Genomic DNA, 27,416 nt, shown 5'->3' on the forward strand with positions numbered 1-27,416 from the left:
ATGGTAGTAACTTCTGGTAAAAGCAGTTACATCAAACGTGTGCAAGGAGAACAAAATTTGACATCGAAAGGGTAACTCGAGTTTCCCTCAGTGCGAAGAACGGATTTATCATGCAGGGAATGTTGCTATTTAAGATTTTTACTATTTGTATCCTTTATAATAGGATTAGTGAAGATGGATTATAAAATTAAGCATGTAAATATCAGGGGGTGTTGTTCCACGGTCACAAGGCAAGAGCGCCCCAAGGAATTTATTTAATCCGGTAACTAGACATATGGGTACCGTTTAATACCGCATTTTTTCACGCTCGTTAAACCCGTCATTGTATAATTAATTTAATTTCGAAAATCGCTGCTACTACGTAAAGTTTTCGTATTACCCCATTAAGATATCGAGTTTTGTCTGATATTCTTGTTTAATTAATTCCGTACAGTGGTTAAGTCTCAATAAGTGCAATAAAAATATATTGCCCATAAACTATGTCTGTGGGCTGATAAAACTGATTTCATTTTCATCGGATTAAATAAATAACCCGATTTGATTTTCTCGTGCACGTGCACACTTCCTTACATAACACGATTGAAAGTTTTGTTTTCGGCCTAATAGTCATTTAAAAACGACTAAAGTTTGAAATTTCTATCGTTTCAGATCTTCACGTCCGAGAGAGCAGAATACAAAAGTTCATCCCTCGTCAGTTGGATCAGACATACCGAAACTTATCTCAAAGGATTCATATAAGCTCTTGGATAATGATGTTAAAACGGCTTGGATCAACCCTAGGCTTATTTCTAAGGTACGTTGGATATATTTTTATAAATGAATTTCAGGCTTGTTCAAATTACGTAATTGTATGTTTGAGATTATATGACCCTCCTCGCTACCGTTGATGTTTATATAACGACTACTACTTTAATTTTTTCGAGATTACTAATCATAAATTAGTATTATACACACTTATTTGGTGGGATAATAAAGGTAAATGTTTACGATCCAATATAAAATATAATAACTCTCGGTTTTATGCTTCTAGGACTGTTCACGTTATTCTTCTTACAATGTAAACCGTGTCATTTCGAGTAATCGGACGACGACTTTACGATTTAGCCAAATATTTAAGTCGGTAATTAGTAATTAAACGAACCTCTTTTATTACCTGCATTAAAGCGACTCCCGGTTTCTAACGTGTGGAACCAATTAATATTCGGAAGACATTGTATATAATATACAAATCCCGTGAGAATTCGAATAACTTTTTCTAATATGTTTAGCGCGTCCATGCATAAAACAATTTACTACTTCCTTTTCATTTGTTGTTGTAAAATGACTGTGTATTTATTGTGAGTGCGCTTTTGTTAGGTTAAATGTGGTTCAGTGTAATGCAGATTTAAGTTCACGCTATTGTATGTTTTCGAAAAATGTTGATTAGGAACTACTTCGCGATAGCAAAAACTCGACACATTGTTTATTTTCGTAAAAATTGATGAAGTTTTTTTAAAATTCGGACACAATTATAGCGCGCCCCTGATCTACGAGAATATGGTGTTTATTATTATGAGTCTAGTAAGCGACTATTCGCTGGTTATATACAGGGTGTTACGTATATTGCTGTGTTGATTTCGTCCGACAGGATGAAATTTTCGGAAATGCTAATTAAGATGGACAGGGCGGTCCCCTTTCGTGTAATTATTTCATTCGTAATTAAATTTTATTAATTGTCGCTGGTCTATGTAATGGCATAGAGATTATTGTGTTATACATGAGAGCGGCCAAGATTGTTTTTGTTTAAATTTTATTTAAACGCAGAAATTTTTGGGTCTTTATCTGTTATCAAATGTAAATGCTTAATTTAATTGACAGGTAGATGTCATTTATCGCCTTACATGTTAATAGAAGTGAAATTCTCCTAGAATTAAAGTAGGAATTTATCTCTTAAATGTCTGATAACAAATTGATTTAGAAAAAAGAATCTATCTCTACTTTCGTTGGCCTACGTGCGTTGCTAGGATAGATTTGTTGCTCTCTTTGTTGTCAACTGTGTTGTGTAAGATGAGTTGTTGTAATTTTTATTATCGGAAGAAGGGATTCGCCTTAAATAGGACATTAACAAGAAAAGCGTCCCCAGTCTACGCAGAACTACGTTTAATTGAAATTTTTAATTCGGCTTTTTACCACGTTGACAGCGGAATTACGTTCCGTTGAAGATTTATTCGCTTCGTTGATTTACGGTCAGTTTATTATTCATTTGGAGCCACAGCCAGCATTGAAAGTTTTCGTTCAATGTGAGATTGAAGATTGAAGAAGTTTTTTATGTCTTACGGGTTGGAGGATTGTCGCAAAGTTTTTACCATCAAAGTTGCTGCAAGGAGAGGTATTTGTCGCCGCTTCCTAAGATTTTTTTGAATGTGACTCAGTTTGAAGTTGAGTTTTATTGTGAATGTCCTTGTCTACACAAAGAGAAGATGCTGCCATTGTCATTTGTCATTGTCATTGTGTTAATTGAAATTTTAATTTTTGTGAACTGTGTACGGATACCTTTTTTATTGTATATTTCAATTCCCGGACGAGTAATCTAAGTAGTTAAGTCATAATTTTAGTCTATTTGTAATAATTGTTTGTGTTTTTTTGTTGTTTTTGGCTTTGGCAGTACCAATAAGCCAGCCTAGTTTGTGTTTTTGTACCATTTTCTTCTTGTGTGTCGAGATTAAAACGCACTTTTGTAATTTTCACATTAATTTCCATGTGTTTCATTCATAATGACAACGATCAGTGCACATAGCAATTGTACGAGTATCTAAAACAACATTGGGTGATCGAGAGGACCAATTTTCAAAAGAGTGATTAAATAAGAACTGTTCCGACAATGTTGTTCATTAACTCAAGTATGTACAACAGATTTTAGAATTCGCTCCATTTCCGTTGCCCGGCCAAGAATTGCAGTGGAATTTTTTTTAAATTTTCAAAAACTAATTTCAGATTTGTGATTTTCGTGTCCCAGATACCAAATTTTGTCGAAATCAGAATTTTTTCGCACCCCCATTTCGGGCACGCCCTTTCGTCTGGGAATTTTGACAAAAAAATTGTAAAATCGCAAAGGGCACAATGTCGATATCATCTCTTCGGACATCTATAGGGCTTGTTCAAAATATACTAAAATTATTATCGAAATCTGACCAACATTTCCTCATAACCTTTTTATATCAGTATATTAAAAATTTCTTACCAATCTTCCAAATCTCTTCAAAATATCCGAACATAACCCCTTTAACAATCTTTAATATCTCTTGAGGTACTCTTTTCAAAATGTCGGTTGAATATGTCAACATTTTTTTTTAATGTTTCAAAGACTCTTTGAACGCCCTCTCACTATCTCTTCAAGAACTTTTAAGAGCCTCTCCCACATTTGCTAAGCGTGCCTTTAAAATCCCAATACCCTCTCTTCAAATTCTCTCCAAATTGTTTTACAATATCTCTCCAAAAGCCTTCGCTCCAAAAAGCGTTCTTACTCTAATGTAAATTTGATATTGTTACGCCATCTAGGTATTTATATTGTAATCTACTAGTTTAGATGCAAGGTGTTCCTGTACTAAATTTGTTCCAACTGTTTCTCATTACATTAGTTCTTTACTTTTGGTGTTATCTGATCATTATAAGAGTTCTTTGTTTCACCGGCGGAGGTCGTGCAGAGTTCTTTAATTTCTTTCGGCGCACGCACGTCGTTGTACAAAACACATTCATTACTTTTAGAAGAACGTATAAGCCTTGTTACTCTACAATTGTTTGCCTTTTTGGGATATATTGTGGCTGTATAAGTTTAGTGAAGTTTTTCTTTTGTTATTTTGCTTTCGACACTTCTCTGGCGCATTTGGGGATATATTTTACAACTTCTAAGGACGTTATCGGTAAATTACGCATTACCCTTGGCTTCGAACAATCATTTTCTAGGTTTTTTAGTTCTGGCTTACTCTTTTCTTCATAATTACGTACCGGATTGTTGCTATATCGATATTCCTGAGTGCAAACCACCGAATTTTGAATTTTCACTGTATTGCGCAAGGAAAATTAAAGAAACGTTGGAGACTACTACTCTTGTAAATCGATCCGTTATACCTGATCCTACATACTTTGTTTTTGTCGCTACTGAAGATTTGACTTTCCCGATATCGAGACCCGCTTTTGCCTACGGTTACTTTTTCTGATTACTACGAAGATTCATTTCTGTTAGTTTGAATACATTGTATCTTTCCGACTAGCTATGTTCTTTAAGATTTTAGCTAACCTTGCTTTATGAACTTTTTTTTTGTTACCGAAATATCTACAATTTTAGTGACGTTATTTCTGTTCCGAAGAATTTGTTCATGCTACCCGATTTGCATTCTGAATTGATTAAATTGCATTGCTATTGAATAGAAATTTAGTTATTTTTGCATCATAAAGTTGTTGAATTTAATATCACGAAAGACGTGGAGCAATTTTCCGCCGACTCCTCACAACTCACGCTACGCAGCAGCTCCCATAACGACGATTGCAAGATAAACAGAAAGTTTTCTGTAACTTGAACTAATCACACCATATCCCACGACGCACCGGCGCTGCAAGCTTTCAAACGGATTTACAAAGTCATAAGCGTACAAATTTAAATAAAAAATCCGTTAACGGGCTCCCGTTACAAAATGCAAGAAGGACCTTTGACATAAATAATAATTCGCTTTGAAACAAGTGCATCGAAATATGTGCTATGTGTAGAGGGTGACCAACTAAGAATACGAGGTACTGTATCTGAGAACCTATCCATCGTAGAGGCTTGCGGAAAAAAAGGTATTACTAAGAGGCCACGAGAAAAACTTGGAAAACATTTTTAAGTTTGTGAAATGGCCGCTAGGGGGCGTAACTGCAATCTGGAGGCTAAAAAGTGATGTTTCTGTGAATTCCCTATATTAATCTCACAAAAAAAATGCCCGGTCTTTGAAGTCGATGATAATCTGAACCTTTTTGTTTGACAATTATTGCTGTATCTCTAAAAATGAAGTGGTGGGGGATATTCAAAGGTTTCCCGTAAAGAACACCCTGTATCTTCGAAACGGCCGAAACGATTTTAACAAACTCGGGTTAATTGAAAAGAGTTATTCTTCGGCTACAAATATTGTAATATTTGAAGTTTTGTTAGTTTCACATACCGCCGCTTGAGGGCTTTTTTCGACATTCCGACAGAAATGGTTAATTTTCTCAAAACAAAATATATTGGTTAGTTTTATTTTCATGAAGAAGTAACTAAATGATGCCTAAACAAGCTCGCGAAAACGGCATCTTTATATGCGATATCAGAAACATGGCTCTTTTAGATTCCAAATTGCAGTTTCGCCCCCTAGAGGCCATTTCACAAACATTTTCCAGGTTTTTCTCGTGGCCGTTTTAGTATGTAACTTTTTTTACCGCAAGCCTCTACGATGGACAGGTTCCCAGATACAGTACCTCGCATTCTTATTTGGCCACCCTGTACAAAATTTTTATAAATTTGCTAATAGGAAAAGTAAAACGGGTAACGATAACGTCCAGACTTACTTGACCATTATATTACGGCCAATATACGTTGTAATTGATGTACTAACAGGGTGTCTTCGATATTACAATTTTAGGTAAGTGCCAGAGAACGGCCGTCGTCTGGCACTTTTACGATAATTGCAATTCGGAACTCATTACTTGATTATTTGTATTGAGGGGAAAATCCATTATCAAGTATTCCTTGATGAAGATATAAATCATCACCTTAGCGGGGTTCTCTATACGCATTCCTACGGCAACCAAATTAAAATGCGTGCCGCATTTAACTTTAAATGTCTTTATCTATTACGTTGGGCGCGAGAAACGGTACAACAGCGATTTGATGATTAAACGAGTAAGGGAAATTTCTTTTACGCTTTGAGTAAGTGTGTGTTTGTGGAAACAAAGACGACGGACAATCTACAAGGGAAGGCACTAAAACCAAATATCAAGTAAAAGTTTATAGCAGTTAGTAAATGGCCTTTACTTCACGGCACTTTGGCGGAAAGATGAATGTGTCTGTATAAAAAACGGCGTTCCCTAATATAACTTGTGAAAGAAAACCGCCACATTTCATCGGATTTTCGTATTTAGTTTGGGACTTCTGCAGCTATTCTGAGTCATAATAAGAATAGTTGAGGTCTGATCTTAACGAGCAGTATAAGCGTCATTAAGTGGCCATAAGGGGTCTCCCCCTTGATTTTTGTCCAGTTTTCTAGAAGACGCAACATGATGTATTTCTATTTCTAGTTTTCCTTTGCTAAGTGCTCAATGGTCCATTTCTTTCGCTTCGCTAAATATCGCGGAGTGAAGTGTTCTGCCTACCCATTATCTCTTCGATTGCCGTCTTCGAAAAAGATTATAGGCGAGCTTCAGTAGATTTCTGATAAATAGCTTCTAATAATAATCAGTCTTGCTTAAGATATTATTTTCCGCCCACATATTTAGGTAAGTGTATATACTCTTAATTTACGACTGAATAAAAAATATCTTCTTTGATAAAATTTATTAGGAAATTTTGAATCAGGAATTTGGAATTGTCGTCACCTTCTCTATTATAATTTATTTTGGTTCGTGTTTTACATAGACAGAATTATTTCAGTCAAAAGCATTACTCGGATGATGAAATGTGTCGTCCTAGTATTAATGTATGATCAAGCAACCACATTTGCACGATAATTACTAACCTAAGTGTAATGCTATTTGGTATGGTTGGAAAGCATTTTTTTAGAGCTTTCCAACGACGTGTCACACATGGGGGGTCACTATTTAAGATTTAAAAGTTGAGGTGGTTGGGGCGCAGGGGGTTTCAGGGGATGCATCGCCAACTATGTCATTGTGATTCCCCCTCCGAATTACCGAAACGGATTTTGATTTTTTAAAATATCTCGTTTATTTACTAAGACATGGGTGGTGGTAAGTTTTCAAATTGTCACCCTGTGTATCTAGGCAAATAACGACTGTATACAACAGTTATGTATATAAAGGTTGTTTAATATTTTATTGGCCATAAAAGGCAGCCGTCAGTTATTTTTATTTCATAAAACAAATGATTAACAAAAAACAATTGAATTTTTAACATTGGAAATGTTTATGGTTTCGTTGAAGGCTAAAAGACAACAGTCAAGTGACGAATGTACCGTACTCGATCGTGATCGGTAGGTGAAGAGAAAAGTCGCGGATACTGTCGATACGGTACTTAATAGTGCTCAATTGTTTTGTTAATTCCAATCTAAATTTCTCGTACACCTCCTTTAATAGTATTACGAGCATGTGACGACGCTACTATTCAGAAGGGTGGCGTTTGCAACGCGGGCCAGCTTGCAAGCGAGTGAAGTAAGTGATCAGATTGAATAATAGTCTACGATGGTTGCATGGATTCGCCAAATGTGTGAATTTTTTTAAATAGCAATGTGTTTTGCCGCGAGAGGTCACGCTATGTACATTTATGCACATAATTCTATCCCTTCTTCTTTACTTTTGTCTTGTGTACAAGCTGTACTTGTTCCTTTTAAAGAATATTTTGCTTTCATAGTGGTTGCTTGTAAATTTTTCTTAATACGCTATTGCTTTTAGTCTACCTGAAAAAGGGCTCTTTGTATTGGGTATTGCCACAGTTCTTTGGAGTATCTCTGTTTCCTGCTCATGTGTTGTGGCCGCTCCATTGAATACGTTTAGTGGATTTATATTTACAATTATTTACACGATGTGACGTATGTACAGATTTGACAGCATTATTCTAGACACGCAATTTTTTAGGGGTTTGTTTTCTCTCATTTTCTCTCCCAACTTTCTCTTTTGGTTTACTCTTCTGGCTTACTTTTTCGATATTATCTAACTGAGTATTTCGACTTAAATCGACGCAGAACCTGGATTGCTTTGAAACTTCTAATTCTACGTACATTACTTTTGCCGTTACGAAGAACACATCCGATTTTGTCTACGATTACCTTTGACGGTACGAAGATTCATTGATAGTACGAGTATACTTTGATTTCTTCGGTTTAGTTTTGATATATGAAGATATTTAGTTACCTGTGCTTTGTAAATTAGTTTTTGAAGTTACCGAGACCTTTTTCGAAACCGATACTATGATTTTTATTTACGTTACTATTGTATCATTATGAAAAATTTTGTTTGTGTTAATTTATTTACATTTTGAATTAATCATCAGTCATTGTTCTATGGAAATGTGCATCGTAAAATAGTTTTCTTGAAGTCACGCTTTTGTTTTTTATATATCACCGAATTGTACGGACAATCCGTGGTCTATCCAAATTTTGCTTTTGCTCAGTTAACGTACATTGAATTATTGATTCTTATTGAGTGTTAATTGCGGTTTTATTATTCGAGTTGACTCCACTTCTACTTTGCCTGAGTTTACCGTGCTCTTCAAGCAGTTTATTGCACCTTTCTTCAAGGTTCTCTTCGTTAAAACTAAAAGTGTGTCACTTATCGAGATTATGTGTAATAGAAAAGGAGTGATTGAAGCTGTCAGCGAGTGTTTGTTTACTTCTTTGTATGCCAGTATATCGAAGTTAACAACCAGTTTATTGGATAATTTAAACTGTAAGTCGAGCTGTAAGTAATTAAGGTTTTTGATGAATTGTCTATCGATCGTTTTCAAGCGTGGCATGTGTAAAACAGACTCTGAAAGCCTCTCTCTCTTTCAGATTTGTTAATTTGTGTGTACCGAATAAATGTTACTTTATTTGTCAATGAACAACTCTGTGTTTAATCGAACCCAAAATGTTACGACCCAGGATTAGAGTTCGCATATTAAATTTGATATTCGTGTCCAGAGTTCTTCTAGCTGTGATTCAAAATGTGTTTAGATGATTTCTTGGAGGTAGTTCTAGAATATGTTCAAGGTTGCGGAGATTTCTAAATTAATAAAATTAAGTCTTTATCGAGATTGTTTTTTATCGTAGGGGATGCCGAAGGGATCTATAGAAATTTATAATCAAGTTTATTTAATTAATTGTGTTTTGTGGGTGGCTTTTCACACAGCAATATGAGCCCGATCTTGGTGATTAGGGTACTTACATGTATCAAATAATGTCTCACCGACTTGAACGTGGAAATGCAGCTAGTATTTTAGAAGCTATTCCCAAATCAGCATCATTGGAAGAATTCATGAAAAAAAATTTTAGGTAAAAATGTATTGTGTATAGAAATCACTATCTACTCTTAATAATAATAATTTTACATCTTCTTTCGTTTTCTGGCGAAATTGGTGAATAAGTGATGAACATAGGTGGAAGGAATGGTATCTTAAATTTGGACAATATAGTAGAATGAAGCCTGGATCTCCGGAGGGACTACCTACTGGTACGTTAACCACTACGTTAATTATTCTTTTAGTAATATTATTTGCTGGTCAAACATACAATTCCGTACGTGCTATCACTACGTCGACATTTTTGTTTCTTGTTGATTTATTTTTAAAAAGGTGTCGCGTACTCTGTTTTCGTATTTAATTTTTTCGCGGTTCTCTTTCTAAATACGATCATTTGTTTTCTTCCGATTTTTACCAACCGACGGCCGTTGCGCTAACTTATAATTACGGGTTCTTTCACTTGAACTTCCCCGGGGCTCCTTGCAAAAAGTGACTGTGACTTTTCCACTGGCGGTTTCACCCCTGACGCCCGAAGAAACTATTACTTCGAAAAATGCACTGGTTCAAAACCGAATGCCCTACCGCTCTTTCCGGAACGTGTCCTACTTTTGCAATCTTACTAAGACTTCCCCTAAAATGACCGTAGTTAAAATTGGCCATCCTTAATCATTAGCCAATGACGTCAATCAAAACCCACGGCCGTTTAAAAACTTAGCGTTTCTTACGATGCCGTATGATCTCATAGTGAGTAATCCTGATCTAAGTGTTTTGGTCACGTAAAACACATTAAGATTGTATTACCGCCCGTCAGACTGACGCTGGTAACTTTCCCGACGTACCCGTAAAATATAGATCGCCAAATTGATTCGGAAACTATTGACTTAAAAGAAATTTAAAATACCAAAATAACCAACTCTCTAATAGGCACATCCTGTATACCTCCTAATACTTAACCCTTAGAAAATGCGTAACCCTACATAAAATCAACCACATTAATGCACTTCATGAAATTTGTTGGGCAAACTCTTGATTTATTTACCAACAAAACTGTAAAACAGTTTTTCAAAACGACTCTTTAAAAAAAAGCAAACAAGAATATTCGAACATTTTCTTGGTACTTCAAAAAGTGGCCTAGCACGTGTAAATCGAATGTGGAGGGTATTGTTTTAGTGTAAAGCGTCACAACAGTTCATGGAATATTACAGTGAAACTATCTTTCTTATAGCGTGTTTCTTCTTTCGTGTTCTGAGATACCTGAATACAAAATTTCATTGAAATCGCAATTTTTTTCGTCCCATTTTGTAATACGATTTTTTGCAAAATCAGAAAAACCCAGGAAAGTCCGTTAATTTATCCACATGTGCTATATTCCTGAAACAAAAGTAAAGGAAAAACGTATGTGTTTAATTTTTATGCAGCCCGGGGGGTGAGGGGGTGATCTCCGAAGTCATCTAATCACTTCTTTTCTAAATCATGGCTTATCTGTGTACCACATTATTATTATTAATTTGAACTTTGTACGCGACGGTCAGTCGGACGTTTACACTCTTTTGACCGTTTTGAGAAAAAACCGTCTATTATCACCGCTCCTGATCTGATTGAACGCCATTACATTTGTTCCTTTTTTCGATGTTAAATTATTTTTCGAATTTTCGAAAACATGTAGGTAGTTTGTTAACCTGTGTGCAAATTACTTTAATAACATTCAAAGCACAATATGAATATTGAAAAATGGGGTATTGGTGTATATAATTAGAAAAGTCAATACTTAACGAATAAGTTCTGGTTTTAACGTCACCAGGTTCTCGTTTTAGAAAAACCGTTTTAACAAATTTGTTCCAAATTAAAATAAATTAACACCATATGGCATAAGCTAACTAAATAAATCTTTCAATCACTTTGTTTCGAGGGAGGGCGAAAATCAAATAAGGTGTCCTAAATGGGGCCTTCGGCGCTATGAACGAGTACTGGTAACCGCAACCACCCCGATGCTGATTGATACATTTTCCTACTTCCCTTTCAATGCCACTGCAGGCGATATTCAAGCGCAGAAATCATTACAATGCACGAAAGTCGTTGAATGTCAATTGTAAAAAATGTTTAAATTATGCGTTTTAAAACGCGCCCATGCCGCCTCAAGCTAAATGAAGTAAGCAAAATTTCGCAAATGTTTCAACTTGAAGGAGTAGTAAAATAAATTAAAAGATTTTGAACGTCCCTAACCCTACTGATTCCCCCATCATTTACCGGATATAAAGTAAGTGAGTCAAGTACCACCCCCAAATGCAACCCACCCTAACCTTGTTCCTATCTCCCGCAATCTCATGGTTCATCCCGTCAACGCGGTGGAAACAAATTATTACAGTTCCTGCTTCTTAATCTTAAAGCCTCCACAGATAGAAAAATAAAATCGTTACCTCGCCGTCGGAAAAACAATCCATCATTTTTCCACGACGCGCATTAATTAGTTCATAATTCATCAACGTTTCGTCACTGGCGTCGTTGTAAAATACCGAAAGGCAACGAAATACTTCATCTCGCCATTGACAAGCTATAAAAACTTTTCACCCCTTACAAGGGTCACGATGATTTAATGGACCGATATGAATATTAGATTATGTAAAACCGAAGAAATCCCTATCACATTACCGAAGTTTGCCATTTTCTAAAACAGCGTACCTGAATAGATTTTTCAGTTTTATGAAACTGAAAATTACATAATCTCGCGCGTCGTAACCCAACTTGAATTCACCCTCCTTCCGATAACTTTACTATTTTCATTCTGAGCCATCAATTCCATCATGCAGTCGTAATGTGAAATATGATTTTTAAGAAAAATATTAGGGGTGTTTCGACAATGTAACCAAATTCAAGTCGAGGGACAAGTTCTCGTTATAGTCGCATTAAAAATTTCGTTTTAGACGAAAACTTATTTTACGTTCATGTTTGCTATTACGTTTTCTAGCTACATGAGCTTTATGACCTTTCTCTTATTATAGAGAAATGTTTTAAAGGAAATAATGTTCATAAAATTTAAAACTTCTCCAATAAAAGCTTATGTTCTAGTTTGGAACGTTGGGTTGGTTAGGATTTTAAAATTATTGGGACAGTTTCAAGTTTTCCTAGTAAAGGGTACAAGTTTTCATCATAAGAGAAGACAGACTCCTTGCCGCGATTTGCTTTGTTACAAAGTTGTTCTGCTTAACTTTAATTTTTTTTAATATTAGATTCGTAAAAATGTGAATTTATTAAACATTCAGCCCTGTGATTTATCAGAAAGGGTAAACTTACGTTATTTAGTATGGTCAGAATAACATTTTCTACAGACTACAGGTAACCTGCAACTTAACTTTAACGTTAATGTTACATCAGAGGGCTGATATGGTACTTTATCAAAGGTTTGGCCATAAAATCATTTTTTCTTGTGCCTTTACAATGATGTTGAGGATCCTGTGCAGCAATTCGAATGGATTTGTCTACACATTTTTCAAAAAATAAAATGCGCTATTTCGAGCGTTTATTCGACCGCCCGCGTGAGGGACGAGACCTCGCCACTGGAAAGTCGTAGAAAACTTGTTGATTTCATATATTAGGTACTCAAATAGTACAGCAACAAATGTTTTTTTTACTAATTAGTTCGGGATGATTCTCAGTTTGGGCAAAATTTTCAATTATTCACCAATTTCGTCAGAGTAATGGCAAACAGGCATTGCGGTCTTCGTGTCATACTCCCTTTTTGGTTAAGTTAGTAGGGCAAAATCTTTATTTATTCACCAAGTTGTGACGATTTTTTTTTGTCGTTTGATATTATCAATTTGGATTTCGCTGGGTGTTTTAGGTTGAATGCGACGCTTTATTTAAATCATTACCCCATCTTGGTAAGTTCTTTGTAATTCACTAGTTAGATTTAGTTTTATAGTTCTTTATTCTATTGTGATAGATTTCTTTGAATCGTTCATTCTGTTGTCGTTGGAGGTTGCGCAGAAATTTCTTTAATTTCTTTCGACGTGCGCACTCCTTGTACAAGACTCATTCTCTATTACTTGCAAGACGACACACACCATTGCTTACTTGACAATTTTGTCGACTATTTTTGGGATATACTAGCGCTGTGTTAAAATGAGTGAAGTTTTCTCTCGTTATTCTACTTCTAAGCTTCGCTGACGCTATTTGCGGATTTATCTTACAAGTTTTAAGACCTTTTTGCAATATGTAACAACAATTACGCATTCACTTTTTCTTTGAATAATCATTCTTAGGCTCTTCTTCTTACTTTTTACTTTTGATTTACGATTTACTTCATTATTACCTACCGGAATGTGCTTTCGACATCGATATTGCGGAGTGGAAACGCTGAATTTTGGATTTTCTCAATATTGCGCAAGAAAAATTAATTTGTGAAGGTCCACCGCCAGTTAGAGATTAGAAAGACACGCGTAGATATTTCTACCTTACCGGTAGAACTATGACGCGGTTTCGTCACAATAAGCATAATCTGTGCAGATGCATTTAAGTTCAAGTTCGTGCAATGTTTAACGAGTGTTTTTGTGTTAGTGCTACCTGATTATCGCAAGACCGTGGTTACCATGGATGACAACCCTGCAAGTAATTTTAAGACTTCCTTTATTTATTTGTGTAGACCACCTGCGTGTGGGGTAAATGTAATGGGCTTGTGTCTATTTCATGTTTTTCTTGTTGATTTACTACATATGTTTTGAAATAAACTTTTTTGTCATTGCCAATGAATTAATTGATTGACACTTAATTAAGTGTGTGTTTATTTGAACCCATCGTACGACCCAGATAGAGTTTTCACGTTCCGTTTTTTTCTATTTCTGCCCTGTTAAGAATTGTGCAATTAATTCTTTGGATTTTTCGGAAGTTGGCTGAGGCTACTGAGTCTCCTAAGTTATTAATTTCGAGTCATTATTAGGATTTTGTTTTGTAACGAATGCCGGATGTGCACGAGGAGAGAAATTCGAAGTTTCAATTTTACTTTGACCTTATTTTCGTCACATTTTGAGAAACGACAACCCTCGGTAAAGTATGGGGCCTTCACCATTACGTCCAAATCATGCAGAGCGAAAAATTTCTAGAATTGGACCTTTGGATCATTTTTATGATTTTTTGGATTAGTCTATTTCACTTGCGCTAATGGAGTCTTACGTTTTCGTATGGAAAACACGATCTCGCGTATTTAATTGAAAACTGAAAGAGGTGCACAGACATGTATGAGATAATTTGTAGAGCATTAACTTTTCTATTCGTGACATAATAAATCTATGTATATTAAGCCGTTTAGGAATATTAAGCATAAAATTAATGTTTATTTTATAGTAGATGTTGAATTGACATTTTAATAGGTTTGAATCAATGTCTCTTTAACAGTAGGGGTAGATAAAGTGATCACGTTAACGGCAAGGGTAAATAAAGTTAAATCAATCATTGTGCATTCCAATGACATCTATCATTATTATTAAAAATGGGACGCGGAGCACGAAATAAAACGAACTTCATAACAGACTACAATATTGTTTCTATGGAAACGACGGGAGAACCTAAGCTTGCTATTTTGGACGTCTAAATTAAATACCTGCAGAATTTTCAGAAGTTTTATAATGATTTCTATGGCTTCTATTATAAAATAAAGGTTTGTATTATACACGACCATAAAGGGAAACTCGCGAAAGTTAATTCACTCGATGGTTAAAACATTCCTTTTTGTATAATAAATATCTGTTATTCTTTCTAAACGATTTTGTTCATTGATTCACTTTCACTTTCAAATTTATTATTTTTAAACGCAATAGAAATGAAACGATAGGCAAAAAAATAATAGGTCATGTAATTTACACAACAAAAAAGATGTAATGTAAGTAAACTAAAATGCTATGTAATGCTCACTGGACTACTTGTAAACCATACGCAGCAAGAAACATGCATAGAGCTTTTGTGCAGCGTGCTATGTTATTGGACTAGAGGCCGACGTTGATAAGGATTGACACAATTGGTAGTAGCCTGCAAAAGCTATTGATGTTTTATTTATTAATTAATTGGAGTGGAGGCACTCTAAACATTTTACCCCTCCGATAGATACGTTTCGCCCAGATGTTCCACGTTCCCTATGAGAGTGCCCTTCTGAGACCCCGTTTTGGACATATCGGATTTGAAGCTATGATTCCGTGTCGGCACGACCTTCCATTTTATTGCGACTCCGTTTGTGACACGTTTTGAACTCACCGACAGATGCAGGAACCCGCAGCTAAGAAGGCGAGACATGACACAACCCCACCATTCATATTCTATTAATTGTACCTATTGGTGCGCCACTGGGCCACACCGGCTCTCGCCTTTGTAGCTGCCGGTTATTGTACCTCTCATCCAGACCTCTTATTTTCTTTTTGTTAGTACCTCCTCCGATACTCCGTTCTCGAGATATTAAGCGTTTGGTTTGGTTTGTAATTTTGACATGATTGACAAACTCGTCTCGTCCAGCCATGTTATTTTTCCTTTAAGAGTATTCTCTTGCAACATTACGTTTTCGAGATATTAGAATTTCAAGTTTTAAACAGACCGCCAGATACCATGTATAAAAAATAATTCTGACAAAAGCAAATTTTATAAAATAAAAAAAAATAATTCTGACAAAAGCAAATTTTATAAAATAAAAAAAATTGATGTTGACTGCGAGAGTACAGTTATAAATCTAAAAAATAAATAGGTACAGCAAGTTTCTGAATCCACTGCTCGAGGCTAGGCTCGAGGTGACAGTTTTTGAGTTCCTATTGTGACTATCAATTAACATAAAATTTGAAAAGTTGCCCATAATTCTGTATGTGAACTGAACGGTAGCATTTTTAAACGTTATTTTGTTAACTGCCTGAAATAATAATAGCTGTAAAATACCGAAATGTAAAACTGCATGTTAATTATCTCATTACATGGAAGTAAATTATGTAACTTTGTATAAAATTGAGTTGAAAAGTTGGTAATTTCTTAGATTGTATAATTACAACCTGAAATAAATTTTTACACGAACGCATAACATTATTAACATTAAATGAAATTAAGAACAAAGGTACAAAGTCTTGCAACAGGGAATCTCGTTTTAGGAAATTTCAATTTTTTGAGTAATTGGCAGCGAAGAACATTTTATGCTGTCATTAAAACTTGAAATTTACGTCCATTTAACTACGATTTAAATGCTGTAAGTAAAATAAAACTTGACAAAATTAATTACCGTTCCCTCTTTGTTTACGTATTTAACACAAAACACACCTACATAATTGCCGGCATTGCAAAGTTAAGGTATACAAAAACAAAAGAGAGAAAGTATGTAAGTTATGTCCGTGTTGTTCCGCAAAAGTATTTTAAAATAAACGTGCAAAGGAATATTTCGCTATGGTATTTAATTTATGAATTTCGGAAGCAAGGAAAGCAACGAACCATAAAACTGCGGAAGGAACATCAATGAAAGAAAACCATTAAAACAATCCTATAAATCATCATAATTGAATCAAAACAAAAATTACTTAAAAGTTTTACAAATTGGTTAAACTGAGAATAAAAACCACGCTTTTTTCTACCCTTCTGACATCTTGACAAATTTGTTTTCCTTTCCAGCATTGTCATTCGGCTAAACTATGGATAGTTAACGGGAAAGTACGTCGCTAATCAAGACAGAGCGTGACGGCTCCCAAATAGTTTTCAGGCCGATAGTGATAAAAAATTAAACACATAACGAGTGGAGGTGGAGGATATTTTATGACCCGATAATAACGCGACTGATACTTTGATTGATAGGTTTATATTCCTTACTGCGTGCTCTAAATCCTAAACTAATCCTTAATTCGACATTGGGTAAACTAAGGCGTCTGCAGAAGGGACCTGAAAACTGACACTAAGAGTGATTGATAGAACGCCGCTGATAGATCCAGATCGAAAGAAAAGAATTACAATAACGGGCAGTATTACGAAATTACTGTGCTCAGAATTTTAAGCATTCCTTAATCGTTCCTTTATGAAGTAGAAGGAAGGTGAGTTTAAAACCGACTCCGTTACACTCACCATAGACGGGATTCTCCCCCGAAATACCGCCAAGTCATAAAAATCAATAATCAATCCCGCTTTTAATTATCTCGGAAAGTGCAAATAAAAACTCTCACTAATTCACGGCACACGCACATTCTATGTAATCATCGGCATCTCTTAGAAAACTCCTTTCAACCCTCCTTTTTCGTTTTGTACAGAAATTCTTTGTTAATATTATACAGGAAACACTAACTAGACTAGAGAGCGTAATTCCCGTTTTTAATACGTGCATCGCCGTCCCGTTTTACTTCTGCTAGATTGTAATTTCCGAATATTACTACTTCAAGAAGTGTTCTATAGCTCCTCGTATATAACTTTTTTACCAATTTTTCGTAAAACTACTGCTTTTCTAAGGAGAAATGTAGTGCTTTATTCTAATACGTGCACTTCTAGAATTGCGCGAAATGATTTAGAGAAAATGTCGCGACTTTTGTGGCGTCTGGTAGTACATATAGAGTTTATAAAATGTCACTGTAATGCAAAATTTAAACATCTCTAGTTACTTTTATGCTCGATGACATATTAGAATCGAGAATGGTAAAAATTCAATTTTGTATGTGAACAGTTGAAAGCTGTAAAACCGTTGGTTGAGCAACCTATATGTAGTTTTCGGTTATCACAAAAGTTAGCTTGGCGTATACCGTACCGCTTTACATTATAATTTTGGTTCTAAAAGGCTCACTCATTCAGTAGGAATATTGGAAATTATTCGCAGGTTTGTAAATAATCCTAATTTTGAAGTAGTGAAAGCGCAAGGTTACTGGAAGTTTCGATATATTGCTAGTTCTAAATTGCTCATCTTTATATTTCATTTGTATAAAAATCCTAACATGAATTCACTTGCTGTTATCATAAAGTAGAACGTAAATTTGATACCTGATTTATTTAAATGTTTATGTATGTATATGTATAAAATTAATTATTAATATTTACAAGAACTAACACTATTAACGATAAACTAAACATAAAATGGCCCGTAAATAGATTAATTTATAACTTACTTGCAACCACCATGTAAGAAAAATCGAAATTGGTAACGTAAAAATGTTCTTTGTAAACACCTTGTAATAATACCAAGTGTTGTAAAATTCCTCCGTTAGATGTCGCCTGCTGTCGTAATATTTTCTTCTTTGTTCCGCCCACATTCCTTTTTTCTACATTTGGCTCCATTCTTTTCTTCATCTGTTCTTCTTTTGTTGCCATGAGCACCGCGTCGTCCGCGTATACCAGGGACCATATCTTTCTTCTTTCCAATACTATCCCTCCAACTTGGCACTGTCTACATACTTTTTCCATGTCTCGTAAGTAAAGATTAAATAAGATTGAGCTAAGTGGGCATCCCTGTCTTAGTCCTTTACATGCCCAAAACACTTCAGACTCTTTTCCTTTTATTCTTACCCTCAACCTTGTCTCTCTATATAATTCCTTGATTCTGCCCGTTAACTTTCCGGCTACCGGCTTTGTAGCTCAGTGGTATAGCGTTGGACTACACAACCGGAGGTCGGGTGTCCCCTCCTTTTCCTGAAGCCCATTTGTGTTACCTCTAACGCCCTCTTCTCTTCAATTTCTCTATCTAGTGTTTCGTTCAGTATCATTGCATAGATTCTATAATCCGTAGTCGTTATAGTAATTTCTCTTTAATTTACCACACAATCTTTGTTCCCTCTTTTAAATATCAGCACAATTCCCCCTTCTTTTCATTCTTCGAGTAAACCCACTTTCCATACCTTGATTACTAGATTCCTCATTCTCTCCTTGGCACTATCTGTGGTGAAAATCAAAGCTTCATTACCTATCTCGTCCCTCTCTGTCGCTTTCCCTTTCTTCAGTCTTTTTAATTGATGCTCAATCTCGTCTCTTGTTATCTCATCTCCTTCAATTTTTTGTTTATATTTTTTTGTACTTTTTTCTGTTCTCTCAGCTATTTCTGATTGTCTTTCTCTTGTATTTCCCTTCTTTTTTTTCTTCAACATTTCTCTATATCTATTTATCTCTTCTGTGCACCCTTTGTCCCATCACTCCTTTAATTTTTCTTTCCCATTCTCTTTAGTTATTTGTTTCTACGCTGTTGCTTTCTTAATACTCTACTTTAGATTATTCCACTTCTCCTCCTATTTCTTCTCCTTGTTTCTCTAGTCTCCCTTTATACAGCTCCACCGTGCCTCTTGTCCATGCGTATTTTCATTTCTTGATCTTCTTATCTTCCGTTTTAGACTCAATTCCATCAGTTGGTGATTCGATTCTATTCTTGCTCCTATCTTAAATTCACATATATCTTCTAGTATTTTTTCATTTACTATTGTATAGTCAATTACCAACTTCCCTCTTCCTCTCATGTATGTGAATTCCCTTTCCCTACCCTTCTCCATATTTTTGTTTAAAATTCCCCAAATTCTCTTTTCCTATAATTCCAGTAACATTTCCCCCTCTTTGTTGCGTTCTTTATCCCTTGATTTTCTATCTCGCGTTCCTCTTCCCATCTCTGCCAATTTTTCATTAATTCCTGTTCTGGCATTAAACCTCCCTCCCCCCTTGATATACCATATTTTCTATTTTATTTTTTAAATCCTTCATTCCTTCTCTATTGAATATCGTTATCACTCTCATTTTTTTTCCCTCTACTTCCACTCGTCTGATCCGGATTCCTTCCTCCTATTTGGTTTCTTCCCCCCATTCCCTCATTCTTTTTTTACCTCTGTTAATATCCCTCCATTTGCCCCTCTCTTTATATTGTTAATTTGTTCTTCTGTCTATATTCATTCGGAATCCCGTTTTTATTTTTTCTCAATTCTTTTCGTCTATACATGATTCTACCATCCTCGCTACATCATATCCTCTTACAAACTCCCAAAATTGAGCGTCTTTATCAATTACAGCCGCTACATTCCAGAATATCATTTTCATGTTGCCCTTCTCCGTTTTGGTTTTCTCTTTTCTTATATTGTTTTTGTTTGTATCTCCTCCCTCTGTTTTCTATTTTGTTGTTAGTTTCTCCCTCCAATCTCGCCGTTTCCTCTTCCTTTCTTTTCTTCTCTGTTCTCACTAATGTCTTTGGTACTCTATCTGTATTCTTCATCTTCTACCATTAGTTTTCTATATTCCCATCTTACTTTCTTGCCCTTTCCTCTTTCTCTTCCCGCAACTTCTCTAATTTCTCTTTCTACCTTTCTTTTTTCATAGGTGAACTCGTCATCTATGTATAACCTGCTCCCTTTCCTCCCTCATAACTTCCCTCCTTTTTTCCCATGTTAGTTCCGCGATTACTACCTTTATTTCAAAAGTTCTCGCCTCTTTTACATCCGCCTCTACTTGTAGGTTTTCTTTTAGCCATTCTTCCGTTCTCTGTCTTTCTTTCCCTGCTTCCATCACTACTCTCTATATCCTTATGTTGTTCTCTATTTTTGCTCTTTCTTTTATTCTTCGAATTATTTTTATCTTCTCTATAAGTTATGTTTTTCTTTATCCCCACCCTTCACCGGCAACTTTGGGGATCGCGTGGAAAATTTGAAGGAAAAACGTGCCGCACGTCCACGGCGAAACTTGGAACTCTAACCAATCAACTTCCGAACATTTTTTCAAAAAGTGTTTCGAATTTCTTCCAACTCGCTAAAAAAGTGTTTTATTTGAAAAAAACTTTGTAATTGGTGATTATAACATTCGAATTATTTATTCAGAGTGTTACGAAATTCGCGCCCACGGATCACTTGCTGAATAATAAGCATAACCAAGCTCGTAAATAACGTGCAATCAAAAATGAGTTGCTGTTGAGTCGCCTTTGGAAATTAAAGTTAAGTACGATTTCCCATGTAAACAAAAATTCCAAAGGTAACTGGACAGCAACTCATTTTTGATCGCATAGTACTATCAATGAAGATGTGCAAGAATTGTAGAATGAAATTAACAAAACAATTGAGCAGTACCTACCGACTTTTTCTTAACCTACCTATCACGGTGGAGTACGGTACTTGATGCGACACCGTTGTCTTTTGGCCGAACGAAACTCATAACTTGGGCCCAATGAAAACATAAACATTTCCAATGTTAAAGTTCACCATTTGCCGGTAAACATGCTTCTGCACGTGTTTGGACATGTTAAATAGCATGCATTTGGTGTTATTTCATGTATTGCTTCAAAAATAGTCATTTGTAAGGCGCTATAGTATCCACTGAGCGTTCGGTAAAGTAGAGTTTTGAAGAAACCCCATAAAAAAATTGCATAATGGCAAATCCGAGTAGTGGGATGGCTAGTTAACTGAACCATTTTTCTTATCGCAAAAGTGCAATAGGATTTTCTATTCAATTTTATCTCAGAAGTAAGCCCTCATTGTCTATGGGCGCTAATTTCGTAGCACCCTGTATTGTAGAAACGAATATTTTTTTAATATCAATTACATATACACAATTAACGTCGTATATTATTATTCCACCAGAGTTGTATGACAAGCTAATGTTGATTTTTCATAGTAATAAACTCCAATGGACGTACTTGACGGGTTGTTTATTCTGTTTAATTAACAGCTTATTCGAAAGCGAACACTGTAAAACCCATTGTATAGATAATAATAATCTCCACGCTACTATGTATGCAACAAATATTATTAATAAAACGTATTATTAATGGTTCTTTGTGTATTCTTTGCTACCTGATCTTTTGTTTGCGTGTGAAATGATGTACGTGTGAACTGTTACCCGCTTATTAAGTGTTAACCTAAACATTCATAATTAATGTACCCATACATAATAATTTGATACTCTATTGGGAATTGGAATTATTGCAAACCGTATGTTGGAAATAAGGTCAGAGCTTTAGTGCTTTCGGGGGAAATAATTTGTATTCTTGTAAGTTTACGAAGCCAAGTAAGATTCGCGCTTACAAAGGAAGACTATGTTTTCAAAATCAAACAATATTATGTTCCATACGGTATTTTTACTGATAGATCAAAGTAAAACGTATTATTTTTATCATCGTATAAGATGCCGCTTTCAGAAGCCCATTACTTATTTAAGCGCAATTTCAGAAGTACCTACTCGTTTTCTTTTTGTTTATTTCAGTCTATCGAAAATCGCATTTTATGTTGAGAATATATCTTCACATGTCATTTTATTAACTCCGTATCATTTATAGGGTAAATCCAGAAGTAGCTATTGTAGACATTTTGTCAGTTTTTATTTGATTGGTCCCACCCACAATTTCAAATTTTGGTATGGTCTAAGGTTCCACTCTGATTTCTGTTCTTGTAACTAAAATGTTTAGACATAATTATTGATAAAGGGATGCGTTTCTGCCATGTTGTCTAGGAACATGTGTCAAAAGTACGGTGTATAATTTTGATGTATGGGGTTCGTCTTCCATTCCTGATTAGAATTTTTTCTTGTCTACTCAGATTTAATGCAGAATAACAATTGGGTACACAAATTAGAATGCGGAGTGGACAACAACTACTGATGAGATGACTAGATATCGAAATCGACGAGGAACTCGTGTCGATAAGGTTAACGAAACTAACGTTGTCGGGTTTCTAGTTTTGTTGAAGTTTCTAAACTGTCTATAGTTTCTCAAGTTTCATAACATTCTAGTTTCTAAAGTTTCCAAGTAGTCAAAGTTTAAGCAATTCCCATATTTTCTAAAGATTTTATAATTTCTATACTTTTGAATGTTTCTTCCGCTTTTAACTATCCAAGTGTCTAAAGTTAAAGTCACCTGATCATTATGCATTGTGCACAGCCAAAAAATTGAAATCCTCTTCTTGTACAGATTGGAAACAGACATGCGAACGGTTTTCAATGAAATTCATCTCAATAAGGGAGTCAGACAGTCAGTCATAGTAATTTCTGATTGTGTCCAATTTTACATGGTTAATTTTGCTCGTTTTATGCTGTTCTGTGCATTTACTAATTACTACCACTTTATGTTCGTAAAAATTAAGAATGATGGGAGTTGTTAAATTGGAATTGCAACTCTATTTAGAAGCGAGTTGTGGTGGGGTGATGCATGGGCCTAATCGCCCAACATCCAGAAAAAATTAGCGTGTGTTGCAAGAAATGAAATTTCCAATTTAACGTTGACCCATCCAAGTATGGAGATTTTTTATCACTTGCACAAGAGGTTTGTATTTTACCGAGTAAATTTGGGTTGTTTAGGTAATGAAAATCTGTTGCCTGTTGTTGAATGCGAGAAAAACTGTCAACTAATAAAAATGCGACACCGTAGGTGGAGTATTTTTAGGTTGACAGTTTTTCGAGTTCAATTGCTAAAAGGAAACAGATTTGAATTGCAACAACCCAAGTTTACTCGGTTTAACTACAAACCTCGAGTGTAATTCGGCAGGACAATTTAACGAACAAGAAATTCACCAAACTAATGAATTATTGACAGGCGTCAAACCAGTCATATGGGAAAGGATAATGCGATAATTGGTTCGAAGATGAAAAACCACTAGTGCATTTGTCGCTGGAAAAGTTGCAGGTAACTTTTGCCGCTGTCAAGGTGACAATTACACTGCGGCTTATGCGATTTTTTATACATGAGTTGAATTGTCATATATAATACCATAAGTAGTCGAAGTATTGTCGAATATTTTTGAGGTGCTGTCACGAATAGTTACGCTGATTAATACCACGAGCGCTTGCGCGAGTGGTATTAAAAAGCGTAACTAGCATGAGTGGAGCAGCAGCTCAAAAATAATCTACAAATACTTCGACTACGAATGGTATTCGAAGGACTATTCAATGAATCAAAAGAAAAATTAAGCATAATTACCTTAGACCATATAGTACATAATTACCCACGCGAATGTATATTTATACGTAACAATCCCGAAGCCTTGACATTATTTCCATGACAACATTAATCGTCAAAATAAATTACGGAAGTTGCTTTTCATTTTGCTATTGATTCTATTCGAACTTTTGTGCTCCAAGCTAATTCGTTATGAGTGATCAAAGTAAAAGATGGGGTGATAAGTCGGTTGTCGAAATTGATTCACAAACTAAGAAGAATGTTCCGGTTAATACGAAAAAATTTCGCGACATTTCACTGGCGGAAGTTTGACAAATGTCATTGAACAATCGCATTGAATTGTCATAGATATCTAACCAGTTATAATTATAATTTCCCTCCAAAACTACGCATGCGCAATAGACAACTTCCTTATTTGTGGAGCAATTTGTTCGAAATGTTTATTTATTAGTTTTGTAATGTATTGTATAGTTCTGTGTGAAAAAATTACTACTACGACAACGGAAGGTTTAAAATGCCTGACTGTGGTTTAGTAGATTATAGTAATTCAACCAAGCAAGGCTTTTGAATGAGACCGATTTCCGGAGGACCCAGCAAGAGGAAAAGAGTCGGTATCCAAAATGAAATGAGATCAAAATAAAAAATAGAACCACTTTTAAGAAAGTATTGAAAAATAAACAGGCACAACCCTCGCAGTTTGTAGTTGTAGTATAGGACCTACCAACAACTGTATTTTTGTTCTACCCACGACCTTTCATACATCAAAATTTTACGCTCTCAAAAACTCCAAAATATGTAGGGTGGTCCATATGAAAAAACATCGTTCAGGGTTGTATAAGAAAAACCAAAAACCCTGTATGTATGATTCTGCATAAAAAAGTGCTCAAGATTTTGCCAAAATCAATTGTTTCTAATAAGAAGAGTGTTATGGGGCATGGAAATTTCAGAATGACCGTATATTTTCTTATTAAAAGAGATAAACAAATAAAATGTTTATTACAGAAGGTTCTTGATAATTGTTCGATAATCTACCGTTTTCAAAATAAGTATATGGGACCAGGTGAAAAAGTTATCGAACTTAACTTCATTTTCGTAAATGGAACAGGAAATGTATTTTAATCTAAAAAATAGGATATTAATTATCTTTTTAAAAATATAACACACCAGGGATAGTATTAAAAAGGGTCAAATGATTCAAAAAGATACACACAAATTTCAAAAGATTGTTGAATTTTTTAAAATTTACTTCAATTTTTCTTTACATTTTTTAATCAATATTGAATTTTTTAGTGTTATATTTTTGGGAACAGAATTTAATATAACTTTTTGGATTAAAGTGTGTCAGGTCAGGTCTCCAACTTTTTTATCGGTCAATTGACAATTTTTTGATTTTCTCCCCCGGTCTCTTAAGCGAGCGAATGTTTTAAAATTTTGATTTTACCATTAATTTGATCCAAAAAGAGCCCGAGCCGCCTATATTACTTTTTTGATAGTACTAACAATTCGGAGACTCTATAAAAGTGTTAGAAAGAAAAGATTTTTATTCATTTATCCTTTCCCTTTTCCTCGAGGCCAGAAATAGACCATCAACTGAATGCTAGCCGGAGCCCAACAACAATTGTTTTATGCAAGAAGAACCATCCCGAAATAAAGTAGCTTGAGGAAGCAAAAGTAGGAAGAGTTGAAAAGTAACCAGCCGGTTACAGAGGAATCTAAGCGTCAATTCTGAATATCTCAAAAACGAGTTGTTAGAGAATGGTCCACATAAAATTCGTGTCGTGTATCGTTTTCCAGCCTTTGGGCTCAAGTGGGTTGTGTTGACAACAACCCTCTGAGGTTTTTGATTAACTTTTTTTTACAATTTTCGGTTTTTGGTTAAAAAAACTTTTTTTGTAAACAGAGGAAAAGCAGAATAACGTACAAAAACCATGTTTTTAAGTAAATTATTTTTTTCAATTTCAATTTTTGGTCTTTTGACTACAAAAAATGAGCCTTCGCTACAAAAAAAATGTGACGAGTATTATGGCGATTTTCTTTATTTTCGGTCCTAGTCGCTAATACAAAAGAACAGATTGCGTCAAGGACAAATTGGCATTTGTGCAGTGTAATCCGATATAGAGATGTAAATACCGTTATTATTATTATTTGAGACAGAAAAAATGGGTGCATAATTTCCGGGTTGTCCATACTGAATCAGTAAAAATTGCGATTTTTGCATTTTCTTGTACTTTTTCTTATTTCGTCACGAACTCGGTCACGAAGTTTGTTATCAAATCTGACCACCCCAAAAAGGAAAATGCAAGAAATGAAAATTAACCCCCGACTTTTCCGGAGGGTACCTGTTTGAGTTTCTTTGTGTTTAAATGAAAGCCCTAATCTTATAGAGTACTAAACAAACAATAAAACCCAGCAATACGTAATTTATTCTTAAAGTGAGTAGTAGGTATTGAAGAATGAAGTATATCATCTCGCTTGTATTAACGGAAAGTAAAAAGAACAAGCTCAATATTGGGAATTGAGATGCTCTATTCAATAAAGATCAACAAACGTATACGAGTCGAGTAGAGAGACTTGAGTAAACTGTTACGGAAATTGATTGAAGGTTCATTACATAATTATAGAGCTTAGATGCAGAGGTTCCAATCTGAGAATAGTACGCCACGCCACCTAACAATTTAATGTGTACCTACCGGTTTCATAATTAGGCAATAATTACCAATATTTCTTTTGTTTGCAGGTTGATATGTCTGCGATAACATCAAAGGAATACGTACCTCCCGAAGTGAGAAATATGAATGGTTACTACTACAACCACAATCTGTCTTTGCAAAAGCAGGGCTGTGGAAGATCTCACGATCGAGAGTGGGAGTCTACAGTGAATGGACGTGCGAAACCACGGCTCGTTGCAGCAGTACCTACCCTAACAGTAACACAGTCCGTCGAACACGCGAAGCGCGATAAGGTGGATTCTAAGAACTCACGTGCGACAACGGATGCACATCACACCAAAAACATTAACTCAGAATCGAGAATATTAAAGTCCTTTTACACAAAGTCACACATGGAATCCACCGAAAGGCATCATGCGAATGCCAATAATATTCGCGGTTACCCATCAAAAACTTTTGCGAATCAATCAAGGGGTAAACAATCACACGCTCATCAGTCTTACAGTAGAAGTAATACACAAAGAGCGTTGCCGGTAGAGGTTCAAAAAGTGAAAGGGGTTGTCGGTTATCAAAGCAGAGTGGATTACGTTGGGGGTGGTATTGTGGGACATGAAAGTGGGGTGTATGGGATGTATTCCGAAACAAGATACGCGTTCGCCGTCAATGGAGTTGCTGGAAATCCGGCACAAACTTCGGCAGCGGCGGCATTTTTTGCGAGGTAGGTCTTTCAAATTTTTCAAGTCGTGCACAAATTACAGCC

At 35.4% G+C, this 27,416-nt stretch overlaps 1 protein-coding gene across 1 annotated transcript; it reads left to right on the plus strand.

Annotated features, from left to right (window-relative positions):
- LOC116169155 lies at positions 1-27,416 on the plus strand. The gene is made up of 3 exons (XM_031485181.1): positions 1-71; positions 649-793; positions 26,725-27,416. The coding sequence occupies exons 1-3, from the start codon at positions 1-3 to the stop codon at positions 27,376-27,378; spliced, it is 870 nt and encodes a 289-aa protein (XP_031341041.1). The 3' UTR covers positions 27,379-27,416.

Source organism: Photinus pyralis, unplaced genomic scaffold (assembly GCF_008802855.1).
Source record: "Photinus pyralis isolate 1611_PpyrPB1 unplaced genomic scaffold, Ppyr1.3 Ppyr1.4_LG4, whole genome shotgun sequence".
Classification (NCBI taxonomy): Eukaryota; Metazoa; Arthropoda; class Insecta; order Coleoptera; family Lampyridae; genus Photinus; species Photinus pyralis.